Below are 24,133 nucleotides of genomic sequence, written 5' to 3'. Positions count from 1 at the left end.
ATGCTTGTTTAGTAATTGTAAAAATTTGATTACTGGAACTGCATTACTATTTTATAATAAAATTACAAAATTTATATGTATTAGAATGAGTTTATTATGAATATATATTGTGTAGCTCTATAGACTAAAAGCACTCTTAGTGGGTTAGCAAACCAGTACTCTGTTTGTGTTGGTTTGAAAAGTTTCTATGAAATGCCAAAAGTGAAAATATCAAGGACCGAGTATAATTATTAGGAACAAAATTTAAATATAACAGGTATTATAACATCTCATTTCTAGCTTGAAAAATTATTTACTTTGACACGTTGAATATCATATGTTATATATATATATATATATATATATATATATATATATGTAATATAAGTTACTCTTTTCTACTTCATTTTGTTACAAGGTTTAAAATGTGAAGTTTTATATTCCACACGTGACTGTAAATGTAAGAAGGAAATCTGAATATCATTTTTCGAGATCTGATTATATATTACAGGATCACATTATATAATAAATTTTTCGCCAACTTTAAACTTTCTAGTTAAAACAATTTCAAACATGGCATTTATATTTTTCAGGTATTATAAACAGCATGGATGGAATAAGTAATTTTTTGACATGGTGTCTACAAATGTATTTTGAAAGTCTCTTTTGTTGCACTTGACTCTTAGGTTGCCAATATGGTGAAAAGCATAGGTAAAATACTTCAATATAGAATAATAATTTTAGTAATGATAATAACAATAGCTAATATTTTCAGTGTTTATGTCCATTTACATTTGTCAACGCATTGACTTCTCATGACAACTTAGGGAGATAGCTGCTGTTACTATTCATATTTTGCAGAAAAGTAAACTGAATCACTGACAGGGTGTGTAACTTGCCAAAGATCACAGTTCTAATTAGTGGCAGAGCCAGGATGGGAAGCCAGGCAGTCTGAGTCCAGGCTTTCTGTTCTTAAGCAACAGATTTCATACCTGTATTTGATTCTGCTACCCTGGAAAGTTCCCAAAATACTTTTAAGCATGTGTATATTATTTAAATTTAGCAAGTCTATAGCAAGAAAATTCTTATTGATAATATTTTATGGATAAAAGAACTGAAGTTTAAGTATACTAATAATATGCAAAAAGTCACACAGCTAATAAAAAAAGGAAATTAGGTAAACGGATACCCTACAAAGATAGAAATAAACATATAGTCTAGAAATATACATAGTATATACACACATAACATACATACAAGGAATAATATTATGAATAGCTTTTACATATATATATAATTTATATATATATTAAATACACACTAGCATTTTTCCATAGCAATCCATGAACCTAAACAAAAGTCATGCGAATGCTGGAATATCCTCTTAACCTTTTGGATGACATGTTTTTTTTCTTCCTTTGTTCTAATACTAGATTTTCAAAAGTGATAAATATTTATTTATACCATTTATTTGTGTGAATTACATATTTCCAGAAAATGAAAATGCAGTCTGTTGACTGTCAAGGTTTTAAATGTTGTGCTGCACTGGTCAAACACGATCCGCTAAGAACGTGTAACATATGGATGTTCTAAGATTAAGAAAGGAGCCAGGCTTAAAACATATAAAGATGAAAGTGAAATCTGATACATTCAATTAATTCCTAATTGTAAAACATAATAAATGATATTTAAGTGTTTAATATGCTAAGGATGACAATCAGTATTTCTTTAAAAATGTTACCTTTACTGTTTCTTTACATTGATGTTATGTGATTATCTGTATTCTATTCAATCTTAACTTTATTTATTTTTAATATTTTAACTCAAAGTCTCTGTATAAAAAGGGTTTTGATTTTTCTCGTTATGTTTTAAACTTAATAGCTGCAGAAAGCCACTCTTTATTAAGATCTATTACAAATTAAACTGGAGTATTTGTAAATAAGTTTTCAGTTATCTTACTTTAATATGTGATATATATTTTAAATGTGATTTTATGTTTATAGGGTCCTCCTGGGGCTGCAGGTGCAGAAGGAAGACAAGGTGAAAAAGGTGCTAAGGTAAAACATATTTTATAGGTATTGTGTGAAAAGCTCATGCATATATTGCACCTCTATGTTAATACTTTCTATAAGGTAATAAAATGTCTTTCTTCATTACCAAAGTATACACATATTGTATTTTATAACAGGGAGAAGCGGGTGCTGAAGGTCCTCCTGGAAAAACTGGCCCAATTGGTCCTCAGGGACCTTCTGGAAAGCCTGGTCCAGAGGGTCTTCGGGGGATCCCTGGCCCTGTGGTGAGCATCTGTGCTAGGAAAAGAAAAGGCCATGTTGAAAATAACTTTTTATTTCTAAAAAAATTATAATTGAAAATGTTTATGTCAGCATCATTTCATAAATTATAGTGTTGATGTTTTATAGGAATTCATGAAATATTATATAATAATTAAAGTCTTAAAATATCTAAGTATGTCATTTATTTAACAAGTTCATGGTGAAATTCTCACTTATAATGGCAAAATAGAAGATTAAACCATAAAATTTCAAAGATGTAAAATGTTTATACACAAATCCATCCATACATATATGTGTATGTATGTGCACATAAACAAATACAAAGTAAAAGGACTCAAAATTGCTTGCAATATTTGTAGATATTCCCCATGTTATGAAATTCACAGATAATGTTTGCTTTTTTATTTATATTTCCCAAATTAAAATAAAAAGAAATATGTATGCTTTCATTAATTTTAAAACATTAATCATGTTTATTTTCCATAGGGAGAACAAGGGCTCCCTGGAGCTGCAGGCCAGGATGGGCCACCTGGGCCTCTGGTGAGTAGCATCTTTTCTGTTGTTTAGAAAGGGAGAATTCCAGGAACAAAATTGTTTATAGGCTAGAATTCCTGAAATTTTATCTTACCAATTGGTTTATATTTTGTACAATGTTCAAGGAAATGTATCACTCAGACCTAAAAAGAGGAAAATAATCCTAACTGATAGGTTATTTGGAAAATATGCCTCTTGATCAGAAGATCTTTCTTATGTCCTTTGGATGAAAAATATATTTCCACTCTGAACAAAATGCCACTAATGGCCCAGCCAGCTCTTTTCCAAATGTGGACAGTTCCCCCAAGTGCATGCAATTGCACTTAGTTTCCTGGCACTTCATTTAAAAGAATAATGTTGGCACAGGCATACAGTGATTTCTTCACCAAATAAATTGTTCTCTTCATGAGTCATGCAGGCTGAAAGATAAAATATTAACCCCCCGCCCCCCATTAGTGAAGAAAGACATAATTATTACATCACTGAATCTTGGTTACCATCATACACTGTGTGCAAACAACGTGCTTGACAAATGCAGGAAAGCATGTAGCGACCAGCATAGTGTTCATAGATGGAGTTCATTGTAGAAGCCAAAGCTATCCTCACTACAAAATTTGGGCAGAAGGGGAGAATCCAAGTCTCACCTTTAAAATTATTGCTTACTTGGTGACATATTTTTAAATTTCATTTGAACTTCATTGTCCAAAAATAGTTATGTATAAAGGAATTATTCCAAGCAGCAAACAAAGCACACAGCACTATTCTACGTGATGCATAATGATTTAAATAGTTAAGTTCCCCCGTATAGTAACTTAAATTTTGTAAAAATACTGCTTATCATGAATATATTAATTATATCAGCTATATAGCTGTACTCAGAAAGCCATCAAAACTGGGATTCACAATCTTAATTTTGGTCATTCCTTTTAGTAAAAATTTGTAATTTTGGTCATTCCTTTTAGTAAAAATGTCACAAAAATTTTCTCTAACATACCAAATATTTCATAAGTGTTACAGAGATTATTTTTTTAACTTTCACTGAAAAGTTAAAGATCACTTTTTAGTAACTGGATAAAAGTTATCAAATTTTGAGTGACTTCCAACAGGAGATTATCAAATCTGCACATGAGCCCATCATCACAGGAATCATGGCCTGGCTCAAGCAGGAGCAGCTCGACGTCTGTACCACTGTTTAGAGAATATTCTCTGTAAATATGGTAAACTCCTAACTGCACCGAGTCAGAGCCTGGAAAAACAAAGTACTTCGCCTTAATGTCACTCTAAAATTTGCCAGAGATTTTTTTCTTGTTACTTCAGATTTTCCAATAAGTATTCTGACCTTTCTCCAGATGAAATAAAAAACATCATGCTGGAGATTTCCTTGGACTAATATTGAAAATAAAACCATCAGACATACCACCTGATTCTGACTTGCAAAAGTTTATATTTCTGACTCTTAGGTAAATGTGTTTACAGAGCAAGTGAGGGGCTGAACAACCCTTTTAAGTAGAGTGAAGTGAAAAGGGTCAGAGTTGAGCAGCATGGGTCCCATTCCTTTCTCTGGCTGCTTGTTTTAAGTACGTATTGTAGCTTTTCCATAGTGTCAAATAATTTGACTATGACATCTAATTTTAATGAAACTGCTACTTGGTCCTCATGAGGTAAGGATGGGTGAAAAAATCATCTTCAGGATGTCATTTATGGCAATTTAAACTCAGCTAAGAAAATGTATTTTAGTAGATAATTTGAGATCAGAGCAAGAAGTAGCATATCATGCTCTCTGGTTAAGGTCATTGACTCTCAAGCCAAGCTTCCTGGTTTCAAAAACAAGCACCCTGAATGACTTTAGGAAAGTTACTCAATTTTTTTAAGCTTTCGGTTCCTCATGTGTAAAATAAGAACATCAATAGCATCTGCTATGGGATGCCATGCAGTTTAAATGAATTAATTTGTTTTCCTTTTTGAAGACAGGATTAGCATCTATTTTAGTTTTAAGCTTGTATTTTGCTTTGTTTTATATCCTCTCATATTAGGAATCTGTTCCATTGTAGACAAAAAATTGTTCAGTATTTATCTTTGGACAAGTTTACCTTAGTATTATCTTACATTCCTTCTTTTCACATACTGATAAATAAAAGATCTGATAGATTTATTTTTCAAACCATAAATACCTGAGTAAATGGTAGGATGCATTACCACATTGCAGTTTGATTTTTTGAATGCTACATTTAAACTATCTGTAAACAATGTTGAGATAGGTAGCAATACATAATGATTAAGCAGGTTTAAACAACAGAGCATTTGCTTTTCACCAAATTAAATATTATTCCACAATATTGCATTCTGAATAAAGTGTAGGGTCTGCAGTTTCTTTAAACTTTAATGCGTTAGAGTTTTGAGATGTATATCAAAGCAAATATTCTGTAAAGCATAATTCTGCAGGGGAAAATGTTCTATTGTGTATTCTGGACACTTAAGAATGTATCATCCCTGCTTTCCTTTCACTTTATTACTTATGAATTATGTATTTCTCTAGGGTTTTTCAATTTACAGTATCTAAAAGGGGGAATAGAAAATATGTATACTAGGAATAACATTTTTATATGCAGAGTTAATATTTTTGATATGTTCCAGGTTCAGAAGGTTATTTATAACTACTATGAATATCATCACTTTACCACTTTCTATTTCCAACTTATGAAAATGATAAGAACCTGATTTTGCTTGGCAAATTTCTCCTTAGGAATAGTTCATAATTTTGTAAGAGATTAGTAGCATAGAGGAATTAATCATCATTTCCTCTAACTCGTTCATGAATAATATTTATAGAAACGATTTAAAATTCATTAGAAACACAAATAATGTCTAGCATGTTTCTCATTAAGCCTGAGCAATTAGAATTCCTAGTATTTCTTCTTTTTTTTTTGCCATTTTAGCTTGTACTTTTAGAATGTGATGAGAAAGCTGATTAATAACCGTCTAGCATATCAAAAACAAATGATAATGATTAACATTAAGTTCACTGTTTATGCAATGTTTCTGTAAGCTTGTTTTTTCTTTCATTATCACAATACTATGACACAGTTGTTATTATTAGAATACTTTTATAAATAAAGCTCAGAGATAATAAGTAATAGGTCAAAGATTACCCAACTAATGTGAGGCAGATTTGAGACTGAATGAAGTAGTGATTATAATATTGATGCCCAGGAAGCGATATCCCTATCCGTTTTCCCACTTACGGCCAAATTTCTATAAACTATATCACATTTCTGAAAAAGTTTGAATGGAATATGAGAAGTGAAGGAAGCAAACAATCTGGCCTCTTTAAAGAGTTTTGTATTTTCAATCAAAGAATGTATTTACTGTTAACTGACATGTTTCAATTTTAACCAGTATTCTTAAGTGGTTTCTGCTACTGTTTCAAGTACATGATTCTTTCATGCAATTACAGTTTTATTAGAACTACTTTTCATGCTTTTTTACTCCATCTTGTTCTAACATAAAGTATTTGGCATCTATCCTGATGGTGACATGACCTCAAGAAATTATTTGTTTCCATTACTCATTTATATTATTTCTTTTTAAATATGTTATTGGGCGATGTTATTTTCCTAATTGATGGCTCACCAGGCCTATCTGATGAGATAAAAAAAAAGTAGATACAAAATATATTCTCTTAATTTTAAAATGATTAAACTAGTACGACTAAATAAGTAATGTTTTTCACATAAATGAGATCCTTTATGCTATTCTGATTTTACATATTGATTTAACTGGATTTGGGACCTAATGCCACAGAGCCATGTTTCTCAAACCTTAATGAGTACCGAACCTATAAAACAGATTGCTGATCTCTAACTCCAGAATTGCAGATACAGTTTTCTGGATGAAGCCTAAGCATTTGCTTCACTAATAAATTCACAGATGGTGCTAATGCTGCTGGTCTGAGGACCACACTTTGAGAGCTACTATGTCAGGGTATTAATCAACTGGATGAAAGTCCAGAGATAAAACCCAGCCTTAGCATATGCCTGAAAGTGAACTTGGTAATTTCTTTGTCGTCTCCTTTTTGTCTGTCAGAGATTTAACAAAGTGCATGATTGTTTATTTTGCTACAAAAGATAATCTAAACTGATTGACATAAATTTACATCTGAGAATTAATAATTTTCTCCTTATTAGAAGCATATTATTAGGTGTGTTTACATTTAAAATTGTACATACCTTTTATGAATAGATAATTTTTATCTATTCTTAATAGAAAGATATGGGGAAATTGTCCACTTTTATATCATTACTTACAAAGTTTCAAATCCATTCATTAATTGAAACAAATATAAATATATCTAATTATAGCCCTAAGTACTGTCATTACACAGGACTAACATAAGAATAGTGCTACTATTCTTACTTTCCGCTGATATTCAGGAATTTAGTTTGAGGAGTAGATTAGAGAGTTAAGAATGGAATGGAAAGGGCTCATCTACTCAATCTCACAGTAATCCCATGAAATAGGAATTATAATCCACGGTTTATAGATGAGAAAACCAAAGCTCTTTTATTAGCTAACTTAAATTGCCACTAAGAGAGGCTGGCTTCTATTTCAAGTCTATTCTATTCTGAACCCATTCTTTTCATATTACATCATGCTGCTTGGATCAGAATCATGACCCTTAATACTTCAAATTCACAAAATGATGGACTGAGACTTAATATGCTCTTTCATACTGAAGACTTAAAGTATCTAGGTAGAAAGGGAAAATCATTACTCATGGTAGTCTTGTAGAAGATACAGTAGTGAAGACTCATGATAATAATAGCTGGGTAAAAGTTAAACAATGTCTGTAACAAGTGACATGTTAAAAATAATTATTTTAATTATAATTCAAATAATTCAGTTCAATTGAAATAATTGAATCTCATAGAGAAACCATATGAATATTTTGTCTTTGTTTCTTGATGCCTTACTTTACTACAGGCAGTAGTGATCTCCTTTTTGTAGCGTTATCTTGGCCCCATTTCATTAATCACATACTTACCAACCATCTTTTAGTGTCAGTTACATTTCTGACAGAATCTGTTGCCTGCATAGTTTCACTTGTAATTTCAGAACAAGGATCTTATTCTGCATTCCCTTCAACTTGGAATATACAGATTTTTATATAAAAATGTTGGTTACAAAATCATCAATATAAGTATTTCCATGAGTAGGAGTCAGGACTAACAGTTGCTAAAGTCATGCCCCAGTTTTCATGAAAATATAATTTAGTATTAATGATATTTTTAACCTTGGACTATGAAAAAGGTTAAGTTATTAAAAGATAGAATTTTATGAAAAAAGTAAATTACCTTATTATTAAATTTACAAATCATTTAGATAAGAGATTTAACTCAGTAATTACAGCTAAAAATATTATCTTGGTATAGAAGCAACCCAAGTGCTCATCAATAGACAACTAGATAAAGAAGATGTGGTATATATACACAAAGGAATATTACTCAACCATAAAAAAGAATTAAATCTTAACCATTTGTAACAACATAGATAGACCTAGAGGGTATTATGCTAAATGAAAGAAATCAGACTGAGAAAGACAAATACCATATGATCTCACTTATATGTGGAATCTAAAGAACAAAATAAATGAACAAACAAAAGAGAAACAGACACATAGACACAGAGAACAAACTGATGGTTGCCAGAGGGGAGGAGCTTTGAGAGCTAGGTGGGTGGAAAAGGTGAAAGGATCAAGCAATACAAATTGGTAGTTACAAAATCGTCACAGGGATATAAAGTGCAGCATAAAGAATATAATCCATAATGTTGCAACAACTATGTATAGTGCCAGGTGAGTACTAGATTAATCGGGGGAGTCACTGCATAAATTATATAAATGTCTAACCACTATTCTGTACACCTGAAACTAATGTAAAATAATATTGAACATCAACTGTAACTGAAAAAAATAAATAATTAAATATATATATATATATATATATATATATATATATATATAAAAATATATATATATATATATATTATCTTGGGAGTTTACTTAGGAGTAGTTATCAAAGGTCCAGTTGACTATCAAAAGTGTATTGAGGCTTTTTAAAAAATTTTATTGGAAAAATTTTAACCTTTGAATTTGAGTTTAGTACCACAGTATTTGATTGATTGGATATATAATTTGGATACCCCTTCTTCTAAAATTAGTGTACTTAAAATTTTATCATGCCTTCTCAACTGAAAAATCATGTTATATTTCTGATTTCATATTCATTTAATCAAAATTATCACTGTATTTTATTATTATGGTTAAATAATAAATCATGTAGCTTTAAACACACAGAATTATTTAGAATCTTGATCATTACTTATTATTTATTAACTTTATCATATTACCAAAACCAAACTTGCCTTGTGTATAGTAATATGATTCTGTAATTCATACCTACTTTATGTATGTTTATTATTTCTCATTATTTAGGGACCTCCTGGATTACCTGGTCTCAAAGGTGACCCTGGCTCCAAGGGAGAGAAGGTGAGAATAAAAGAGTGTGTTATTACAATTTTGATAAAACTTAATAGCAGAGGCAATAATTTTGCAGATTAAAATCACTCAAAAGGAAATTTCATAGAATGTCTTTGTCGTTCTAACCAAGGAAAAAGCTGTCATTCTTTAGCTTCCCAGATGAATTTAGAAAAGATAAATTATACATAGTAATAGTGAAAAATGTACCAGAACCAATGTTATATTTTTTCATTGTCCGCTGTAGGAACCTAATCGAGAAAGCATGTTTATACCAAAATAACCATTCAGAAAATAAACAGGGAATAACAAAATGCCTATTTTTATAAAAAGTGTTTTTAAACATGAAAATAAAAAAATTTAAACTATAATATCTTTCAAATAGTAATTTGATTTCCCACAATGTATATTGAGTTGCATCAAATAATTAAAGAAAATAAGCCTTTTTTTAAAATGGCATTAAGTTTTTTGGATTATTTTTAAGCCTCCAAATGTCTCTTAAAATCTGCATGTTCTCTGAAAAATAGAAATTATTTCATATAAAATAAGATGCTTATTAAAATAATGAATTTTAAGTTGTTTATTTTACTAATATTACAAATGGTCATTACTGGTCTTTAAGTTGAGGGAATTCCCTTTAAATAAATGGAACACTGCAGATGGTATTTTTAGAAAGCATTTTGTTCCATAATATTCCCAACCCTAAATAAAGATCTCACTTAATATAAGCAGTAAGCGATCCAGTTAGGTGACAAGAAAGAGGTTTTTAATCCTATATTCTATTCAGAAAGGTTAGTTTTTTAATCTAATTTTTTTACTTTTATGTTTCATAAATTTAATGCGCAATTCTGTTATGACTATAATTTAATATATGGTTGTAATTTATATAGTGATATATATTTTTTCTGCCTTCCAAAGGGACATCCTGGTTTAATAGGCCTGATTGGTCCTCCAGGAGAACAAGGTGAGAAGGGTGACAGAGGACTCCCTGGAACTCAAGGATCTCCAGGAGCAAAGGGTGATGGGGTAAGGAAAGATCTATTTTTCTACTCCTTCCTGATTATACACACACAGATACCTGCACACATTCCCTTAAACTGACCAAGGAGGTGATTTATAGCCTCTTTATTTTAATCTCCTTAAGTCAGTCATGGTTTCAAAAAGAAATTTACATAACCTAAGACTAAATAAATTAAAAATACATGATTTAAGTTAAAATCACAAACATTACTATTCAATAGTTAATTATACAAACATTTTTTGAATCCCTAACACATACATATCATTATGCTGAAGGCTGCAGGAATATAAATATATATAGACATTGAAGCAAAATTGGAAAAAAAAAAAAAAAAACAGAGTATCTTACAAAGTTATTTCTTAAGATTCACAATGGAAAATTTTAGGCTATTCTCATGTATTTTTATATTCTCTAAATTTTGCAACGTTCGTTGTTCTTAAAAACATGAAAATGGAATTGCTGAGAACAATTCTTTGATTTGAATGATTTTCTCCGTAGGGAATTACAGGTCCTGCTGGTCCCATAGGTCCACCTGGTCCCCCAGGCTTACCAGTAAGTACAATAAAAAAGAATTGTTATAAAGTAAACTTATAAATATACCGAAGAGACAAATTCTCCATATTTTTATCTGTAATTTGATTTTGTATTTTCTAGGGTCCTCAAGGTCCAAAGGGTAACAAAGGCTCTACTGTAAGTACCTTTCCCTTTGGCATTTTAATTTTTCAGGGAAGCCTTGTTCTCTATTTATCTTGCTCCTTTTTCTCTTTAACAGGGACCTGCTGGCCAGAAGGGTGACAGCGGTCTTCCAGGGCCTCCTGGGCCTCCGGTAAGTGCACGGTCACATGAGTGATCTTCTGGCAATGAGTGTTCTAAGATGGCCAGTGACTTCCCTGAATTTATAAGAAGGATGAAAAGACACTTCTGTCAAAGTGCTGATTTTCCAGGAACTAGCAACTACATTAATTAAATACTCAGGTCTGCATGCCGAGACGTGTCTTTTACTCAGTTTCACTCTTTGAATATAAAGATACCTTAATTATATATTATGATAACTTGTTCTTATTAGTTTTTCAAGAAAATCAAATATTTTTTATGTCACATTTTCATGAAAGCAACTGATTGTATGCCACAAAGATACATTTGTGTCTGACACTAGGAATGAAGAAAGAGTTCAGATGCTAGGCATTTTTTTCCTACTTCATATAATGATAATAATAAAAGCAATACTAATAACTACTACTTATTAATGCTGACATTTTCCAGGCTTCCCAGAACTATTAAGTGATAGATCCATGTGAAAAAACTTTAGTCTCCTGTCTTGAGCTTGTTTTCAAACTCTTTGTGTATTAGTGTGCTAGGGCTGCCAAAACAAAGTACCAAAAACCAGGTGGTTTAAACAGCAGAAATTTATTGTCTAACAGTTCTAGAAGCCAAAAGTCCTAGATGAAACCCCTAATTGAAAGTGTCCTCAGCATTGTTTCCTTGTGAGGGCGGTGGGGGAAAGATACATTTGAGACCTGTCTTCTTGGCTTGTATATGGCTCTCTTCTCCTGTGTGTCTTCACATCATCTTCTGTCTATGCATGTCTCTGTGCCTACATTTTCCTTTTTATAAAGAAACCAGTCATATTGGAATAGGCCCACCTTAATACCCTCATATTTACTTAATTAATTATATCTTCAGGGACCCCATTTACAAATAAAGTGTTAATCTGAGGTACTAGGGCTTTGGACTTCTGCATGTGAGTTTTTGTGGGACACACTTCAACCCATAATTGCATGGATTAACTATCTAGTATAATTCTACTCTTACACATATGTAAATTCTAGTTTGGTTACATTTCTTTTAAGTTTGTTAATTTATAAAGACTTAAGTCATAAATATTTGAAATAAGCTAATGTGTATTTTTAAAAGTTGAATGTATCAGAATACAAATTATTATCAAGCAGAGTAGACAACTCAGTAGATAACACAAGAATCTTCAAATGGTGTTTTAATCTTTGAAGACTAAAATCTAGTTGTGAATTTAAGGACTAATTAATGAGGACTAATTAATAAATAAGAAAGCAGTGCATATAACATGTCCACACAAATCTGTACATTAGTTATACAGAAAAAGGTCCAGAAATCATCTGATTTGTGTGCCTACCCAGTATCTCCACTAGATTTTTAAAAAGAATTTACAAATTTTATAATATATATATCTATATAGATAGATAGATAGATAGATAGATTATAGTAACAATTACAGAAAACACTGAAAATAGGGAAAACATTGAAAAGCTAAACCAACTATAATTTCTTATGACATAACCAGTAATAAAATCTGCGGAATATTTTACTTTAGGAAACAATTATATGCATATCATCTCTTTTACAGGGTCCACCTGGTGAAGTCATTCAGCCTTTACCAATCCTGTCACCCAAAAAAACCAGAAGACATACTGAAAGTATGCAAGCAGATGCAGGTGATAATATTCTTGATTACTCAGATGGAATGGAAGAAATATTTGGTTCCCTCAATTCCCTGAAACAAGACATTGAGCATATGAAGTTTCCGATGGGCACTCAGACCAACCCAGCCCGAACTTGCAAAGATCTGCAACTTAGCCATCCTGACTTCCCAGATGGTATGTTAATAATACATGACAAAGCAAATGTACCGAGCCTCTAAGTTACTGAGGTGCACTGTCAGCTCATTAATTCTAGTTAAATGTTTAATATAGTCTCCAAATAAGACTGCAGCCAACAATTATTAATTCCAAACTTATAGATAGAAAAAGTCATTTACATTGCATAATGCAAGGTCTTATTTGGAAAATCCGTGTCTGTGAAATAAAGTTTCATTAAATTATGACAAAGATCATTTTGGATGATTACAGATAACAAAAATGCATTTTGCCTTGTAATAACTATTGTAGAATGGGTTTTATGTGTGCACACATACATGTGTATTACTATATACGAGTATTTATATCCTATATCCCAACTTAGTTTACATTAATATGAGTAAAGTTAACATGATTAAAGAGCATAACTGAATCATATTTGACCCATTAGTTTAGCAATGATTGGATGAACAGAATATTAGAGAATTAGGCTAGCTTGGAGTAAAAATTTATTTTGTTGATCCACAAATAACCAGAACAATTATGAACAATGTATTTGTAATAATTATCAGTATAATTTGTCATACCTACTATTTGACAAAACCTTTACATACCCATTCTAAGAAGGAAACAGTTTCAACTATTCTTAGTTGACTAAACTCACACAATTACCAAACTAATAAGAGACAGATATTTATCTCATTTTAAATCTCCTACTTTATGTGGAAATACCTTGCCACTCTTTTTACTATTGGAACAATATAATTTTGCTCTATCAATCATATAATTAATGTTATAACTGAAAGCTAAATATCTCAGTACAGATAGAAAAGTTTAATGCAATTCAGAAACAGCTACCACCATAAGGGAGGAATGTCATTAAATCCTACTATTTTACTCTAGCACAGCACATTAAAATGAAAGCACAAGTAATTATTAATGGTTCTATACAACCTGATATCCAGGGTCTTCAAATTCATAATGTTTGTTCAAAAGAGATACATGTTTAGTTCAATATTAATTCAGTGCTTCATAAGGAAAATAGCTCAGACTTCTGATCTAGCTGACTAAAATAATCATATATAATTGAAAATCAAATGGAAAAGATCACATAAAACAACATATGATTAATTAGAACCTGAGCAATCAAGAAAAAATTTGGGGAATGGAAAGCTCACTCTGGACTATAATTCCCTGTGTTTTCCATAGAATAACTACTTTATTAATTCTTTAATGTGTTTATTATTATTATTATTATTATTATTATATTCATTTATGTATTTATTTGTTTAGTGGTGTCAGGTGCTATTCTTCATGCAGAGATTAACAGATAAGCAGAAGGAACAATGAGAAAACTCTAAGTATTAATAATAGCATATTATGACTGACACTATGAAAAAAATGAGTATTTAGATAACTAAAGGATTATTCCATTTTTGGATAAATAGAATGTTAATATTAGAGAAGGTGACATTTAAGCTGAAACTTTAAAGAGATAGCCAGTCATGCAAATAATAAAAGGGGTATTCCTGGCAGAGAATATGAGACATTTGCAAAGCTTTGAAGATGACAAGGTCTTGGTGTCTTCAAGAAACTGAAAGGTCTCTGGCTGAACAATAGTGAGCGAAATGGAAAAAGACTTGAAGTATTATCGAAGGAAGCGAGATGGAATCAAAAGAGACTGGTTAAGAAGCTGTTAAACTAATCTAGGCAAGAGATTATGGTGGCCTGTTTTAGGGATGTGACAGTAGAAATAAGAGATGAATAAATTAGAGATGTTTTGAACATAGTGTCTATGATATACTGAATTTATTGAACAAAGGTATCTTAGTAATTAATCTATTAATGTTACTTGAAAGAATACTTAATGACAATGTTAACTGAATAAAAGATAAAAATAATTCTTAACATATAATTCAGAATTACATATTCCTAAAAACCATAAGAAATATCAAAGATTAAGAGTGGTTATCCTGGTTGTTAAAATCTTGGATGCTTTTTATTTCCTAGTATTTTTTTTTTCCTGAGAATTTCAGTTTATTCCAGATGTAAATTTGTTAATGGTGTGAACAGAAAAATTGTAAATGTTTTTGTTAAATAATATATTTCTGTACTAAGCTAAGCAGTGGGAGCTCTTAAAATGTTAAAAGTTCGCAACCAGAGGGTTGGCATAGTTCAAATTAATATTTGAAATGAAATAGCAGTGTGAAAAATGGTAGGAGGGAAGCAAAGTAATCATCACATGTATCAATTCTGACTCCCAATAACTCTTAACAAAAACTACATTGCCAATTATTTAAAGAATAACCTTATGTTTCTCCCTTACCATTTTTACTCACCTAACACCAAATTAATAGTCATGGTCATTCACATGATAAAATTTGTTCCGCATCATTTAGATAATGGCATTAGTAGCAAACTGCATTTAAATATGGGAAATTGACTTTGTTCTTAGGATCCCATTCAAAGGGGGAATACATTTACTGCAACCAATTTTTGCTGTAGAGTAATACAAAAGTGTGGTCCTTGAGGCTAAGTAGATACTATCACTTTCATTGTTTCAAATGAATAAAACAAGAAAAAATATTTGGTCATTATTCTCAGATGACTTAAGTAGTAAATAATACACATGGGATCTAGGGTTGGTCCAGTATATCTGATTCCAATGTGCATGCAATTCATTATACATGGATAAACAGAATGGTAACATTTGAGGAGGTGACATTGAAGTTGAAACCTAAAAGTAATAGGCATGCTAAAATAGAAAAAGGTGTTCCAGGCAGACTGTCTGGGGACATTTGCACAGCTTTGAGTAAGATAAGACAAAGTGTCAGTCTTTAACTACTCAAACATATACTCCAAGATGACCAAAACCATAAAAGGAACGCCTGAGGAAAAAGATCTACGAATATTTATTTTACTTTATTTTTCTTTCTAATAAAATTTGATATATAATGCATTTGACTTTTGATATAAATGTATTTGTCTATGACATATTTTTTCTACTTCTAGGTGAATATTGGATTGATCCTAACCAAGGTTGCTCAGGAGATTCCTTCAAAGTTTATTGTAATTTCACGTCTGGTGGTGAGACGTGCATTTATCCAGACAAAAAATCTGAGGGAGTAAGTAACAATCTGTTTTGGTGGTGACTGTTGACAGTTCCTGCCATGTTTTTGCAATATTGAACTAAACAGGAAAATTATACTGTCATATTTTCACTTATCTGCTTTTCTTACAGGGTAATTAGAGCCTTTCATTTGCATAAGCATGAATAAGGCACAAAGTGATGCATGGAGTTAACAAATACTTCTCTCCTTTATTTTTTACCCAGATGTATTATTTTTGCACCTGCTTGCTCTCTAAAACTCTATGGCTTTCCATGACACAGCATAGCTGATTCTCAAATTTTAGTGCATGTATAGTATTTTTCATTTCAATTACCACGTGGTAGAACTCACAGCTGTTTATTATGCTGAAATTATACAATTTTATAAAGAATTATTTTTTGCATAAAATAAGAGTATTCTCTGTACTTGTGTACTTTTTAAATGTTGAATCTCTTCAAACACATTTCTTGATTTTCACCTAGCAGTATTAATATATTTGAGGTCTATCTTTAAGCTAAAGGCAAATTAGTAATATAAGGAAAGATTTTTCACTAACATAATTATATTTTCCAAATAGTATATAGGTGGGAAATTTTGCTTTTATTTGTATTCTTTGAATAAATCACATTCTTCTTAGTAAATGGTGCGGACATACAGAGGCAAAATAGCTTTATGTGTATGGCTAATCTCTTTAGGAGAGAAGTTAAGTTTATAAGAAAAGGGTGGGGAGTATGGGCAGGAGACAAAACAACTTCTGTTTCCCAACCATACTCAGTAAAACTCCTCTAGCTCCCAAAGACGTGTGGGAAAATGGAAAATGCCTCCTCTTACACTGATTACTCAATTTCCCTGTAGTGAGGCCTTGCATACGCTTATATTTTCCTGATCTTTGCAGAGCAAAACAATAAATGCAGATCTATAAAGAATTCTAAATATTCTTCCCAGTGAGGAATGACTAGTCTTCTTGCCAATGACTTTTCTTTCCATAGCATCCCACCCTTAGTAACTGGCTAGATACTTTCAGGATGGCTCCCTTGGCTGTGGAATGCTAATGATACCTATCTTGAAGGCTCATGCCAGCTGGCATTATGAATGTTTTCTTTGCAAAGGGGTTACCTAAGAGTTCCACCTATGTTACAGCCCTTAGTATGCCTTTACCAGGTTATTTCCCCCCCGCTTCTGCTTTGTGAACAATTAAAGAAAACAGGAAGAAAATGACTCAGTCTTCACTAAATGGGAATTCACACCATCTATCTCAAATTATGCTCTTTATCTCATTTTGTGTAATCCAGGGTAGACCATTTGAAAAGCTCTTTAGCATCTTAATATATATATATATATATATATATATATATATATATATATAGTATATAGTATATATGTGTGTGTATATACAGTACTGGTCATAATTTTTACCTATTTTCTAATTTTCCGGTTCCTTTGCAACAGGTAAGAATTTCATCATGGCCAAAAGAGAAACCAGGAAGCTGGTTTAGCGAATTTAAGAGAGGAAAACTGGTATGTTGTTATCTCAATATAAAATGGTTTATCTTGAATTTCATAAGTGAAGCTCAAATTATATATCTCTGGATCCTGACTGTGAAAATCTAAATTGTACTAAGCAGGATTCGGTGTGTTCTTTACATTGCTCTACCTATATCTCTTAGATCTGTGTGAGAAATCTAAAATTTCTATATCATAATAAATGGAAATATACTAAATTTACTAAATTAATATGATCAAATAAAGTATGCATCTCATTGAGTACCTGAGATAGACATCATAAAAGAAGATTATGTTAGAAAAATCATGTATAGAGAATATAATATCTATTTAGTATCTCTGACTCCAACTATTTCATTTTCTTTCTGCTTGAAACCTAATTTATTTTTTGTTCTCTATTTTGATAAGAACTTTTGGAATGTGTTTTTGTTTTGTTTTTTTTCTGGTTGTTACATTTGAAATTAAAATGAACTGACTGACCTGACCTTTTATTTGTATGATAGCACAAGTTTACTTGGATATCTCCATACAATTACCAGTCCATTGTTAATTTTCTAGAGAGAATTTAAGGTTAGACTCCAAAACTAAATTTGTTTTTAAAAGTTGTTTAAATAAATAAATATATATATGTTAAATATTAATTAGAATATATCCAAATTAAGGTTTCTCACTTATCCAGGTAAATATTCAATTGTTTCATGTTCTTTTAAAAAGCTATTATTTTCCATTGATGACTATTTATACAGTTATTATTCTATGCAAATCTACACATTAATTAGCAACTTTTAGTGAAGTTATTCACTTGACATAATTCTCTAGTTCAGGCTTCAAATTACATATTAAATAGCTATGTTCCATTCTCATCTGTTTATGAGTTAAAAATACTTGCACAGAGCTGTTTGTGTGGTTTTATTTTTTCTTGTTTTGTTTTGTTTTTCTTATAGTGCATTTCCCAAATAGCTTTTTCTCCAATCTCACAAGGAATCTCATCATCAGTAAAGATGAGGTAAAATCAACATAAGGAAGAAAGACACAGAAAACTGCCTTTTACACTGACTTAATCTATAATCTGAATGAATTTCTTAACTTTTTTAAAACTAAGCTTATATGTTCCAGCTGATTCCCATATATTTAAATTATACCTCATAAAATTTATGAATTTGATAAAAGAGAGTTTTTAATAATTTTCAATCAAGACTATTTTCCTGCCCTACATACGAAGTAAATATTTACTGACTCAACACATACTCACTTGCATTGTCTTAGGCATTATGCTTGGTGCTGGTGATAAAATGAAGAATAAATACATCATCTAAGAATGAACAAACAGGCAGGTCTGTGCTGAAAATTAGAAGACCACAAATGCCTCAGAAGACTATGGCCCCAAAATGACAAAAGCAGGAACATGTTTAAATATTTGGGTCAAGTAGATATACTATGAAGTTTTTAAAGGAGTAAGTGAAATAAAAGAACATAAAAATAGGTAACTTACATTGCACTAGAATTGCTCAGTTTTCATTATTTCACTATTTTACCACTCTATTATTTAAAAGGATACACAAACAATGAAAGATTTCTTGGAAACAAAAACATTTTGTTTTTTTCCTGCAATTTTTACTGATTAAAAAACTGATGCATAAAAATAAAGCGATTTTTTTCCCAAAGATAAGTAGTGCTTATATTAACGCAGGTGAGAATACAATCTAGATTTCATAAAATCCTGTCCTGGGTCTTCTGACCTTCAATGCACACTTTCTTTCATTAAGTAAAAATGGGTCCGTTGATTCATCCACATGCTTCCGGAATTACACTCCACCTTCGACAGTTATTTTATTCTTTTATAAAATAAAAGAGAAGAGTCTTTATGTGTCTTTTTATTTTTTTATCTCCAGCTTTCATATTTAGATGTTGAAGGCAATTCAATTAATATGGTGCAAATGACATTCCTGAAACTGCTGACTGCTTCTGCTCGGCAAAATTTCACATACCACTGTCATCAGTCAGCAGCCTGGTATGATATGTCATCAGGAAGATATGACAAAGCACTTCGGTTCCTGGGATCAAATGATGAGGAGATGTCTTATGACAACAACCCTTACATCAAAGCACTGTATGATGGCTGTGCGGTGAGTATAATCTCTACTTGCCTTCCTTCACAAAGGTGCGAGATAGCATGTAACCACCAGTTTGGCCCTAAATCAGATTTCTCTCATGAAATAGATGTCAGTTATTCAAATTTGATGCTTAACACTCACATATTAAAATACAGTATATTAGAAACTACTAATATTCACACACACACACACACACACACACACACATACAAACATGGGAACTCTGAAACATAATATAGACACATTTTTAAAGCCATAACAAAAGGTAATATTGGATCACGTGTTATTTTTATGGAATTATTCCTGATATTTGAAAACTATTACAATTAGTTATTCTTGAAATAAAAAAAGAAATCAAAAACCTTATTTCATTTGTCTCCCTTAATCCATGATTCTAAAATGACAGATAAAATAATCATCTTTATAGTATTTATACCATAGATAATTCTTCCCCTGTATTTTGTTTATAAGGGCTAGTTGATTGATACTCTGTGAGAAACCAGTTTAGAGAACTACAATCGTTGTTATTTTTATCCTCTGGAATTGTCTTTTTCACATATATGGGAATTTCATATAAGGAAATGACCCATAGAACACCCTAAAAAGCTCATTGTTTTAGTGGATGACTAAAGGGAAGTCACAATTACAAATAAACAGGCCTATGCCTTCAATAAAATAAACAGAGTACACATAGAGCAAAGACCAGAAAATAAAGCATATGAAATGGAGCAAATGTTTTAGATTTCCCAATAGCAATGTATTGATAATTTTTCATAAAATTAATATATACCAGCAGAAATATTTTGACTTTTGACCTCTTGCATTATAATTCCTATATTGTATTCAAGTTTTTCTTAAGAAAATTTGACTATATATATCTTAATTATGATTATCATGGTAAGGATATATTATTTATGTAGGGGTATGACCCAATGCCAACATCAGTTTTCATATTAAACTGTATTAACCAATTCAATAAGATTCTCTTCAACTGTGCAGTATATTAGAGTATTATAGTTGGGTAATTAACAGCTAAATATTTAATGTGGTTGTCAACATTCAAAATTTAAAGCCACATATGACGTCAGTGATAATAAGAAAAGTTAATTACTACATCAATAATGGAAGTTATTTTTCTACTCTTTTCTTTCTTACCTCCATTCAGAGGCTTAAGAAAAAAATAACATATGTGTTAAAAATATAAAATGATTGTATAACTTTTTTTTTTATTTCTGCTTAACTTTACAGTCCAGAAAAGGCTATGAAAAGACTGTGATTGAAATCAATACACCGAAAATTGATCAAGTACCTATTGTTGATGTAATGATTAATGACTTTGGTGATCAGAATCAGAAGTTTGGATTTGAAGTCGGTCCTGTTTGTTTCCTTGGCTAAGATTAGGACAAAGACCATATGAAATCAGCAGAAAATATATCTTGGTGCCACCAACCCATTTTATGCCACATGCAAGTTTTGAATAAGGATGGTACAGAAAACAACTTGTTATGTATATACGTACCAGTTAGGAAATACTGATGCCCTTGTGGGGGCAGAATCACGTGACAAAAGTTTTGAAAATCATTAAAAACAATAAGATAGTGTGGCTGAGATGGAAACAGGCCTTATTCTTGATTCCCAATTTTCATCTCTCCTGTCCTATTTGGATTTCTTTGGTGCTGTAGAAAAAAACAGAGAAAAATATATATTCATAAAAGATATGGTGCTCATTTCCATCCATGAAGAATGTGCTAAAACAGTGTGTTTAATAAATTGTAATTATTTTATGTACAGTTCTATACTGTTATCTATGTGTCCATTTCCAAAACTTGCACGTGCCTTTGAATTCCATCTGACTCTAATTTTATGACAATTGCAGAACTATGATGGCAATAAATATATGTATTATGAAAAAATAAAGTTGTAATTTCTGATGACTCTAATTCCCTTTCTTTGATTAATAATAAAATGCCTTTGTATATATTGATGTTGAAGAGTTCAATTATTCGATGTCGCAAACAAATTTCTCAGAGGGCAAAACGTGGAAGACTTTCGGAAGCACACTCCAATCAACTCTTTGCTGACAGTAACTTTGATGAATTTCTGCCAAAAAAAATGCATTTTGATGCTTTACTCAGTGCTATACCTCAATCTTTTTCTTTTCAGCATCCAGGATTTCACAGGATACTTGTATATATGGAAAATAAGCAAATTTCTGTTTTTGGACAAGAAAATGTGTATGAGAAGCTATTTTAACAAATAGCTTGATGCCTCCATCAAGCAAACAATCAGATGTACAATTTTTTACTATCTTATCTCATCTCTGGTTTTCAGTGTGCTTCATTCATGCAGGTTAATTTTAAAAGTTGGAAACTAAGCAATTATTTATGAATATGTTTACTGTTAATACTTTTCAATCAATCAACTTCTTGAATTTGATTCTAAGTTGCATATTATAATAGTCTCCAAAAATTATTTTACCTGCACCTGCCCAACAAATATTATTTCTTTCCTTTGAAGATAATATCATATATTATTTGACCTACTTAATTGCTGAATAACATATGGGTGGACTGTTACTAACAGAGCTTGTTTTAAAAGTCATACTTATTAAAAACAATCAAAACATTTTTTTTTCCACTAAGGTATTTTCTTTCAGGTAGCTTGAAATAGTAAAATTTAAAAGTTACAAATCGAACTTTGTATCTATTTTAAGTAATATATGTAAGACTTGAATATAAATGTTTTATTATTTCTTATATGAAGTGTTAAATTAATTGATACCAGATTTCACTGGAACATTTTCAACTGATAATTTATCACAAAAGAGCATACCTGTAATATTGAAATTAAAACGTGAACATTTGTCATTCAGAAGTTCTTTTATTTTTGAAATCAAGTTTGTAAATGTCCTTTTAAGAAGGGAGATATGAATCGTATAAATAAACTCAAGTCTTGTCTACCTGGATTGGTCATTCTCTTTCTTAAATAGGTTCCAAAATACTCTCTACTGCAGAAAAGGCTTTTGATTTTATTTCTTGACCATCCAGATTAGAATAGTTTTACATTTTTGAAAAAGAATATTATCCTTCCGAGATAAGTTGTCTAAATTCTCCACATGTCTAAAATAAATCACCACATGCTAATACTCTGTTTACAAAATAAAGATAGGTTATATTTAAAGTTTCAAAAAGATATTTTCATAATTAAACATTTTAAAAACTCTGAAACATATGTTCATAATTCCAGCATTAGAAGCATTTCCAGAACTTTTATTTGAATTATAGTCTCTAAATCATACACAAAATAATATTGGTATCAAGAAGGGGTCCATACATCAGACAATTTATTTTAATAAATGTATATCAATAAGAGAGACTATTTTTCATATTGATCTGCATTGGGGAAGCTGCATTATTTGTCCATTTAAACAAAATAACCTCAAATTTGGCACTCAACAGAATTAATGAATAAATAACTGAATCGCCTCTTCTATTCCTTTTATGTATGGATATACTCTTTTGCATAGCATCATATTTTTTTCTCTCCCTTATAATTGATCTAATCTGGACGAAAGGAAGCTTAGTGGAATGGAAAAAGCATGTTATGTTGTAGTCCTGGCCCACATATACAAGTTATTCATGTGCAAACTAAGGAGAATAATATTGGCTTTGCAGGCATGGGTGGATCTTGGGCCTGATACACATAAAAGTTGGTCTCACCTTAAGAAAAATAATGTAAAATTATCAATACAAAAAAAAAATACAGACGTTGCTATTTAGAATAAGTAAAGATATTACAGCAACTTACTAATTTAAAAAATGGTCCCATAGCAGAATTATCCAAAAATATCAATGTTTTTATGAATTTTGTGACATACCTCTGTAATACTTTTATCCTACGTATTTATTTTTTGGCTGTAATCTCTGCCTCTTCATATGAGAATTTTATAATTTAATTTTCTATAGAAAGTAAGTTTCTCTAGCACATTAGATTAAAAAATATTTTTTTTGTTATCAATACCTTATAGATGTTTCAGAGTCACATCTTATTGGTAAGTATTTTTTTAGTTTTTGAGGTTATTTTAAATTTAGGAAAAGCTGTTACATTTCTTTCATATTTTCACTATAAATTTGTGAGAATTCTCCACAGACTAACTTATGATTCTGTATCTTTTATATTTTGCTTCTCCTGCACTATCAGATTACAAGTTCTGGGCACCACAAGACACATGCATGCTATAGTACAGCTTCTGTTGCCATACATTTTTCATTATCATAAAACTGGTGGTGATAGGATTATTCTAGAAAGCCATTTCTATACTAGGATTAGTGGCATTAATTAACTGCAAGCCATATAATTGTATCCCACCATGAAAATGTATTCCACAAACCCCCAATAAATAAATCAGGTTTCCTGCTTGCTGGATCCTTCCACACC

The 24,133-nt window shown here is 30.9% G+C and overlaps 1 protein-coding gene across 6 annotated transcripts in view; it reads left to right on the top strand.

Moving 5' to 3' along the window:
- COL11A1 (collagen type XI alpha 1 chain) overlaps positions 1-22,661 on the top strand; it is a 201,109-nt gene extending 178,448 nt beyond the window's left edge. For 4 of the 6 annotated variants that reach the window (XM_033093032.1, XM_033093034.1, XM_033093036.1 and 1 more), the window contains 13 exons: positions 1,983-2,036; positions 2,168-2,275; positions 2,760-2,813; positions 9,298-9,351; positions 10,258-10,365; positions 10,859-10,912; positions 11,015-11,050; positions 11,133-11,186; positions 12,741-12,990; positions 15,982-16,094; positions 17,529-17,597; positions 19,475-19,708; positions 20,945-21,630. In XM_033093032.1, coding sequence (XP_032948923.1) covers positions 1,983-2,036; positions 2,168-2,275; positions 2,760-2,813; positions 9,298-9,351; positions 10,258-10,365; positions 10,859-10,912; positions 11,015-11,050; positions 11,133-11,186; positions 12,741-12,990; positions 15,982-16,094; positions 17,529-17,597; positions 19,475-19,708; positions 20,945-21,091 — 1,335 coding nt within the window. In that variant the 3' untranslated portion in view covers positions 21,092-21,630. Of the gene's footprint in view, positions 1-1,982; positions 2,037-2,167; positions 2,276-2,759; positions 2,814-9,297; positions 9,352-10,257; positions 10,366-10,858; positions 10,913-11,014; positions 11,051-11,132; positions 11,187-12,740; positions 12,991-15,981; positions 16,095-17,528; positions 17,598-19,474; positions 19,709-20,944 lie in introns of all 6 variants that reach the window. The other 2 variants (XM_033093033.1, XM_033093031.1) reach the window with 2 other exon arrangements.
- The last annotated feature ends 1,472 nt before the right edge of the window (positions 22,662-24,133 follow it).

This window comes from Rhinolophus ferrumequinum, chromosome 22 (assembly GCF_004115265.2).
Source record: "Rhinolophus ferrumequinum isolate MPI-CBG mRhiFer1 chromosome 22, mRhiFer1_v1.p, whole genome shotgun sequence".
NCBI classification, from domain to species: Eukaryota; Metazoa; Chordata; class Mammalia; order Chiroptera; family Rhinolophidae; genus Rhinolophus; species Rhinolophus ferrumequinum.
Note: the sequence above shows the minus strand (reverse complement) of the source record. Positions and strands in the feature narration are given on the sequence as shown.